The sequence below is a fragment of the Grammomys surdaster genome, unplaced genomic scaffold (assembly GCF_004785775.1).
Source record: "Grammomys surdaster isolate TR1022 unplaced genomic scaffold, NIH_TR_1.0 254, whole genome shotgun sequence".
Classification (NCBI taxonomy): domain Eukaryota; kingdom Metazoa; phylum Chordata; class Mammalia; order Rodentia; family Muridae; genus Grammomys; species Grammomys surdaster.
The window spans coordinates 2,631,094-2,639,273 of NW_021604695.1; the positions used below are offsets into that span (position 1 = coordinate 2,631,094).

At 51.6% G+C, this 8,180-nt stretch overlaps 1 protein-coding gene across 1 annotated transcript in view; it reads right to left on the minus strand.

Moving 5' to 3' along the window:
- Window positions 1–8,180, minus strand: part of LOC114627506 — a 23,207-nt gene that overhangs the window by 6,237 nt on the left and 8,790 nt on the right. The window contains exons 3-12 of the mRNA XM_028775347.1: window positions 7,628–7,732; window positions 6,574–6,705; window positions 5,856–5,940; window positions 5,700–5,763; window positions 5,219–5,304; window positions 4,447–4,629; window positions 2,918–2,971; window positions 2,463–2,612; window positions 1,297–1,364; window positions 1,097–1,142 (exon numbers count right to left, since the gene is read on the minus strand). Of these exons, the coding sequence (XP_028631180.1) occupies window positions 1,097–1,142; window positions 1,297–1,364; window positions 2,463–2,612; window positions 2,918–2,971; window positions 4,447–4,629; window positions 5,219–5,304; window positions 5,700–5,763; window positions 5,856–5,940; window positions 6,574–6,705; window positions 7,628–7,732 (973 nt within the window). The remainder of the gene's footprint in view (window positions 1–1,096; window positions 1,143–1,296; window positions 1,365–2,462; window positions 2,613–2,917; window positions 2,972–4,446; window positions 4,630–5,218; window positions 5,305–5,699; window positions 5,764–5,855; window positions 5,941–6,573; window positions 6,706–7,627; window positions 7,733–8,180) is intronic.

Sequence of the window (8,180 nt, forward strand, 5' to 3'; positions counted from 1 at the left end):
ATCCACTGTGTGATGATACCCTGCTGCAGGCCCCATGGCCTCTGGTGCTGCTTCTCTGCTCACACTCTCAGCAAGGCCTCCGTCTCATTCTGAGGAGAAGTCATCCCAGTATGGCCCCAGGATGACCTGCCTTGCCCTCTCTTGATGTCTTGCTTTCTGTTCCAGACCCTGCCCTTCCCTGAGCCCTTGGGGAGACTCAGTCCTGGGTCTTGGTTCACTTCTCCCTCATGCCCCTCCTCCCCCACTTCTTCTCGAGTCTTTGTTTAAAAGCTCACCTCCACTGGACAGTGATGACATACACTTTTAATCCCAGCACTCAATCCAGAGAGGCAGGTGGATCTCTGAGTTCGAGGCCAACCTGGTCTACAGAGTGAGTTCCAGGACAGCCAGGGCTATACAGAGAAACCCTGTCTCGAATCTCTCCCACCAAAAGAAGCTCGCCTCAATGCATCCCTACGATTCCTTTTTAAAAGAAAATGGTATATTTATTTTTATTTTATGTGCATTGGTGTTTTGCTTGCATTTATGTCTGTCTGAGGCTGTTAGATCCCCTGGAACTGGAGTTACAGACAGTTGTGAGCTTCCATGTGGGTGTTGGGAATTGAACCTGGTCCTTTGAAAGAGCAGCCAGCTCCTGACTGCTGAGCCATTGCCCTAGGCCCCAGACTCCCTTCTGATGTTGCTGATCCTCACGCTGATTGGTTCTCTCTCTGTAGTGCTATCACCTATTTCTATCTATGCTATATAATTTGCTTTGCTGAGGTTTATGGGCCCATATAAATATATAGTTTTATATGGGCCTATTTATGTCTACTAGCATGTGAATTTTAAAAAGATGGGGACCTTTATGTTGATAGTTGACCTATCTTTGTTCCTAAGGCAAGTCTAGGCACATAGTAGGTGCTCAATTAATATTTGTTATATTCATTAAATAGACAAGCTAGAGAGAGCCCTGTAGGAGTCAAGGACTCCAAGCTGAGATGGGATTAGGGACAGAGTATGACTCTGCCTTTTAGTCCTGTGTCAGTGACTTGAGACCATTTATGATGTGCATTTATGGAGCCTTTAGGGCACAAGGCTGAAGGGAGGGACTCACCTGCTTCTCAATGGTAGCGGGGTAGGGGCCCAAGGTGACCACAGCGCTGCCAGAGGAAAGAGAGTAGGTCAGTGAGTGATCTGGGGCTGGGTGAGTGTCTGACCTACCTCAGGCACAGTAAGGGCTGCCCTCCCTCACCACTCCTATCCTCCCCACCCTCACTGAGAGTTGTCTCGTACTTCCCAACTCAAACCCGTTACCCATGTGGTGCAAACTGGACAACAAGTTCCTGGTTCCTTGAGGAGAACTCGCCTCTGCAGAGGAGATGCTGTGAGGGACGGAAAGCAGGCAGAGCAGAGTTGGAGTCGGTCCCAACCCAGGGCCTCTCACCCCAGCCCCAGCTGCATGGATTTCTGTTCTCTCTCATGGTCCTCACCCCATACCCGTGTTGCTGTCTTCCCCTCACTGTGTATGGGTCTCCCTGGGAAAGGGGCCACTGATGGCGCTGGCTGCTCCTGGGGGGCAGGGGAGGGGAGGCCTGAACCTGAGGCAGCCTCAGTGGAAAGGCAGCTTTGGTCCTGGAGCCCTCCTTTCTGGCAGCCGGCGGCTTCATTGCCCGTGTACATGTTGGGAGGGACCCAGAGGATTACACTAGGCAAGGGCTGTACCATGAGCAATAACAAAAAAGCCAGACTTTTTTTTTTTAATTTTTAGTGGATTCTTGCTATGTTGCCCAAGTTGGTCTCAGACTTCTGGACCCAAGTGATCCCTCTGCCTCAGCTTTTCAAGTAGACGACTATTGCAGCTGGCTCCCCTTAGTTTCCTGTTGATATGCCTCTGTGTCTCATCTGTACAGGTACAGGGCTTCTCGCCCCAGAGAGGGATAGCTAACTCTTGGTCATACACTGATGCTAACGAAGATCCGAGGACCCTGTTCCATCCTGAGGATGCCGCCCAGTGCATCTATGGCATGATGACTCTTCTGCCCCCTCAGCTGAGGCACTTTCCAATTTGGAGGCCAGGGCATTCAGAATTAAACCATTGTAATTTGGCAGTGGGTGGTGGTAGCATCTATGCTTCCCAGAATTCTCTCCAGTGGCTCCAGTTTTCTTTCAGTGTTGTGACTCAGCCATGCCTAAGCTTTGCACAAGGCAAAGACTAAGTCCTTTAGAGACCCTGGAGTCCTTTGGAACCCCTAGCTACACCTACCGGAGGGTCTGCAGCCAAAACTTCTTCAAGGCCTAGGAGGTCCTTGGGGAGCCCCCGTGGGAGACAAGGAGTACAGAAACTAGCGATGATGTCTTAGCAGAGGGCGCAGTTGCCCATGTGTACACTGGTGGCAGATGGTGGTGGGATTGATCACGGCTGACCCATCTCCCTGCCCTCAGTCTGCACATGGGGAACTAAATCCGTGCAGCTCACTCACCCAGGCAACTGCACCGGAGGGGGCATTGGTCCCATGCAGCCTCAGTAAGCCCTGCTGGGTGACAGTGGTCCTGCAGCCATCAAGGTGCACGGTGGGGGGGCCTGGGGTGCTGATGATCAGGCCCTGGCTCCCTCTGGTCAGATTATAAGCCTGAGTGAGGTTAAAGCAGAGAGACTGAAAGGAGAGTTAGAAGATGGCTTTCCTTGACCCTAGCTTGGGAGGGGGAGAAGAAGACTCTTATGAGGCAGGGGGCTGGGTTTCTCTTCTAGTTCTACAACATCTTGCTTTTGTACTGTCTTTATCTTTCCTGCTTCCTCTTGTTTCACATCCTGACACCGTAAAGGGGTGCAGTGGCTTCTGGAGTCCATAGCAGAGAAATAGAACATGTCCATGGAATCTTGTGGTCCAGCCTGCCTAGCCCAGGGTGCTGAGGAAGGAGCAGGCATCATACCTACCTCTGGCTGGGACTGCGGGATACTCAGGGACAACAGTTCCCAGAGGCCAGTTTCCTAGAAAGCCAAAGACCAAGTCCTTTAGAGTCCCTGGAGTCCTGTAAGTGTGTCCTGAGCAGACTGAGGGCTCTGGGAGACAGCTGCCCATACTGGCCACACTGCCTGCACCCAAGCTAGCCTCAGCTCAAGACAAGTCACAAGATACAGCCATCTTGAAGGGGCCGTGTGAGGAGATGGCATTCGTACTGAGCCTAACAGTGAAGAGAAGAGTGTTTCAGGGAGAGAGAGAGGTGTGCAAAGCACTGAGCCAGGAGTCAGTGCAGCCTGTGTGCTGAGAGCGCAGGGACTCAGGAGGCAGAGCTGGAGAGAAATGGGGATCAGATTGTCTGGGAGCCTTGCTTTTACTCTGGGAGTAGTGAGAAGCTGCTGTGGGCTCTTGAGCAGTGATGTATGCAGTGGCCTTGCTCCCATCAGCCCTGGAAGGCATTTGCATGTGCATGTGTGTGCATATGTGTGTGAGTGTGCTCTATGTGTATGTATGTATGTGTATGTGTGTGTGCTGTTTGTGTATGTATGTGTGTATGTATGTGTGTGTATGTGTGTGTATGTGTGTGTGTGTATGTGTATGTATGTGTGTGTATGTGTGTGTGGGTATGTGTATGTATATGTGTGTGCATGTGTATGTATGTGTGTGTGTGTCCTTACCAGCATAGAGGCCACCCTCAGAATGCCTTCCCTAGCAGCAGCACCCAGGTGGCCTTCTGGCTGCCCTGGTTGCTTTAAGCAAAGCTGACTGGTTACTTATTGTAATAATGTACCATTAGAACCCAGCCTCTGCCCAGGCTACGAATGATATTTATAGTGGCTTACTCTCACAGATACGGGCAGGCACTGTCTGAGACATTGTCTGTGAGTTCTTAGCTAAACGAGTCCTGGGATCAGACTCTCACCAGGGAAATGAGAACATCAAAGAAGGATGTGGCCTCTCATCCTGATCCTGCCCCCTCTCCCCTGCCTGGAGAACAGAGGGCCTGGCCTCTCACCCTGCCCCTCCCCCACACCCCCACACTGGAGAACAGAAGGATATGACAACAGGGGAGGCTCTGAATCCTTCTTCAGAGACTGCCACGTTGTTGCCCATCGAGTGTCTGTCTATAGTGTTAATAGCTATTCTAATAAACTCTGTACCCTCCAGTCATCCATCTCAGTGTTTCTCTTGAACACTCCCCACAACCCTTTCATTTACCAGAACATTTCTTGTTTAGTTTCAATTCCCCTGTGGCTCTCTGATCTCTGCATGGTAGGGACCTGTGTGCACAGGGCCAGCACACTGCAGGCTTTTATAAATATCTGCTGTGTAAGAATGGGTATGTGGTATGAAGAGAGAAGGGTGCGAGTGTTCCTCTTCTCAGATAAAGGGGCTTCTGTTCTGGGTGGGGAAGTGGCTTTTGTGACTGGGGCCTTGGTTTCACTGTGTAAGAACCAGGCAGGGGTATTTTGTTCTTCTCTCCTGCCCATCCCCCAGCACTCACCAAGGAGTCCCGGGGCTCGACGGAGATCTCCTGGCTGGTGTAGAGACAGGCCAGGATGTCATTGTAGATTTCTAGCCAAAAGGCAAGATCTGCCATGCTGTTCTGGGGTAATCCTGGGAGAGGTGGGGGAACCATGTGCTCTGACCTTGGTGGCCGCTGGTGTGGGCCACAGGGAGTCACAAGCTTCAAAGAAATGAGGGAGGAAAGACTCTCAGTGGGGACAGCTCCCATGGTGGTCACCGGGTCACAGTCCACCATGCATAACTCCAGCAGGCACACTTTCATTTGAACCAACAGTGTGTTATCATCAGATGGGAGCCATTGTGGTCACCATCTGACCACAAGAAAACAGGCCCAGAGAGGTGATGTCATTCATTCAGATCCTCCACGAGGGAAGAGCTAGAGCTGAGCCTGGCTTCCTTGTCTCCACAGAGCTCCACTCTCATCTCTGGACCCTGCCCTCCTGGACCTTCTTGTCCTTCCCACATTGCATTACAGACAGACATGAAGGAGCAGTGGACAGGGGCTGGGCAGTCCTCAGCCATTCTCTGTCCACAGTTTCCCCATCTGGGAGTGGACTGAGCTGCTCTCCTGCTGCCCTAACCTGCTCGCTTTCCTCTTTCACTGACCACTCCCCTTTCTCAGCTCCTTTCTTGCCTGTCTTCTTCAGGCTTTGCTCCTTCCCATCCTGGGAAGCCCTGTCTCCCTTTCTCTTTGCCCCTCCTCCCCTCAGCAGGTTCCCAAGGGCCTATGGAGGCCGAGGGTCTCTCACCTCCACTCTCATCAGGATGGCTCCCTCTGTGAACTCTGTGGTGGTCAAATAGTACTGGAAATCGTTGGGACCCGAGGTGACTGGAGCTGTGGTGCAGAAATGAAACCCAACTCAGCCAGAGACAGAGGTGGGAAGGATGCTGTGGGAGAAATCCCCTCCCCCTTGCTCAGCCTTAAGGGTTTTGACAGCTGAGCATGAGCCTCCTGAAATAAGGAACACTTATTGCATGATGGCTTTGTACCTGGTTGTTGGTGTTGTTCTAGCAGGCCTTGCCTACATGCCTTCTATTGATCCTGCTTGACAGCTAGGGAAACTGGAGCTCAGAGGGGAAGTTACATATGACAGTTGCAAACTATATTGTCCCATCTTTTTCCCAATTAGAAAGTATTCTTCCTATAGGCAGGGCTGTCCTGTCTCTGGGTATATTCCTATAGACAGTGCCTGGCACATGGCAAGGGACATCTGACCAGCAGCTACATACGAAGAATAATGTGTAGCATGTCTTCCAGCAGGAAGTTGATCAGGTTTGTGGTCACAGGGCACACCTAGAGAGAGAGAAGAGGGGGTTCCCTGCTGGAATAGGGCCATGGTAGAGGGTCTCTCTTGGGGACCACACCCCTCTCCCCTGGTGACTCACTATCTTCTGGAGGAGGAAAGGCAGGGATTCCTCCAGGATGTCGGTTACCAGTTTCAGCAGTTGGTTTGGCAACAGGGTGTCTGATCTAGGGGAGGAATGACAGGTAGGTATACACAGGCTGTACTAAAGGCATGGGCAGGAAAGGGGGAAGCCAAGCACCACTGAGGAAAACCCCTCTAGGCAGGACAGCAGGAAGGTCCCAGTAGCTGCCTTCTCCTTTCCCAGTGTTCCCACGTCCTCTCCTTCTTCTTCTTGGCCACCCCATCCATGTGTTATTTTTTTCCTCGGATTTTCTACATAATGTCCTGATTTGTATTTGATCTTTTATAAAAGTCTTTGGGATTTTCAAGCAGGAAGTGGCTCCACTGGCAATGGATCCATGAATAATTAACCCCCTTGGGTGTCAGGTTCTGTGCTATGTAAGTCGGTTAGTCCATGTCCTCCCTAGGACTGATCCATGTGGGCTGAGTTCTGTGAGCCATAAACCAAGGCTCCCAGAAGTCAGTAGCTGACCAGGACCCACTGTTAGGAAGTAGCTAGGCAGAGGTTGAGTGTGGAGGTAGGAGAGACGGATAGGTGACATGTGCAGTCTGTGGCTTTGAAGGAGAGGCAGCCCCAGCCCAGAGAAGGACCGCTGCAGAAAGGGCTGGGCCAGTGCAGGAGGAGCCAGCACCTGCTGTGCTCAGGAGAGCCTCAGAAAGAACTCAGAGGTGCTCACCGCTTCAGAATCTCAACATTCAGGCTTCCGGGTGGCGCGTGGCACTCCTCGAAGGCCACCTGGGTCTTGTTCCCTATCTGTTCTAGCCGTACTCCAATGCGTATGTTCTTGATGGCTTCCAGCCACAGGATCCTGTAGGGACAGTAAGTCTGGGCAGGCTCCCAGCCAGTCTAAGGTTGAGACCAGAAGTCACGAGCTGGCTGCAGCTTGCATTAGAAACTAGGAGAGCTCTTTAAAATACAGAATCTGTTGGCAGACAGGGAAGCACTGGGCCAAGATCCTCACAAGGGCAGCAGACACCTGCACTGAGTGTGACCTTGAGATAGGACACATGCTCTCCCAACTGGGTCATGAGTCTTACTCTTGCCACACTATCCCAACCAAGGCTGAAAGACACATATCTCAGGGCCCCTCAACCCAGTCACAGTGCTTCTTTAGGCTTAATACCTCTCATCCAAGCACTCACTGAGGGGTCTGCTGAGCTTCTGACACCAGATAGACCAAATGCATTCCAGGTGGAATGGTCATAGCATCCTGCATTTAGTGGTAAAGTTACACCAAAAAACCACATTCCCAAGAAAGGCAGGAACTGGTATATTCCCAAAAGGCATTGTGACCCTCCCTACTTCACTAGCCAACATGTATCTCTATCACTGTCTCTGCAGGTGGCCACGTGTACCACTCAGTTCAGAGCTGTGAAGATGGACTCCTAACCTACTGCAGTAGGAACTAGAACTGTACCTAGTTTTAGACTCATGCCAGGGAACGGATTCTCTTGCTTCAGCTGCCTGGTTCAGGAATCCCAGTCCCTTCCCAGACTGTCCCATCAGTACCGGGGTGCCCACATGCACAAATAGCATGGGAGAGAGCCCTTACTGCAGACTCACTGAATGACCCAGGGCAGGCCGTGTCCCCATTCCATACCTCAGTTTCCCTGTAAGTCAGTATTTGAAACATGTCCAAGAAGAATGTACTTGTGATCCTTATGGTGACACATGGCTTTTGTCAGTCTTGCCTCCTGGCAGCATGGGGAGGAAGTGCCATGGGTACTTACTCCAGGAATGAGAGGTACAGTTTGCAGCGCAGTGTGACCTGCAGCAGGCTGTCACTTAGAATTTGCAGGGTGACTTCTGGTCCCTTGGCATCTTCTATGACCAACCTATGGGAGGCACAGGGGTGATGTGTCTGGCTCTGTTCGTATCTGGAGTACTTAGAATGGAAGCTGATGCCAGGAGAATGGAGAGAGCTTTGGGGCAGCATGTCCTTACACAGTGGCCTGCTAAAGATCACGGGAACTCTGATTCCAGTCTCTAAGCCTTGAGGATCTGGGCAGTCCTTACCCTTCTCTGGGTCAGCCTCTAACAAGCCAAGGACTGTAGCTTAAGACTGTACACCTAAAGCCCCCTGAATCCAAGTACCTGACTCTGGGGCCAAGGCTGTAGTTCAATGGGAGAAGTTTTGGCAATGTACATGGGACCTGGAGTTGATTCCCAGGTCTCAGGGATAAGAGTCTATGAGCGCTCCTCTGGGCTGGAGCAGACACAGAGTCGGTCTGCTCCCGTCCTGTTGAGAAACTGAATCCTGAGTCATCCAGGAGCCACTGCACT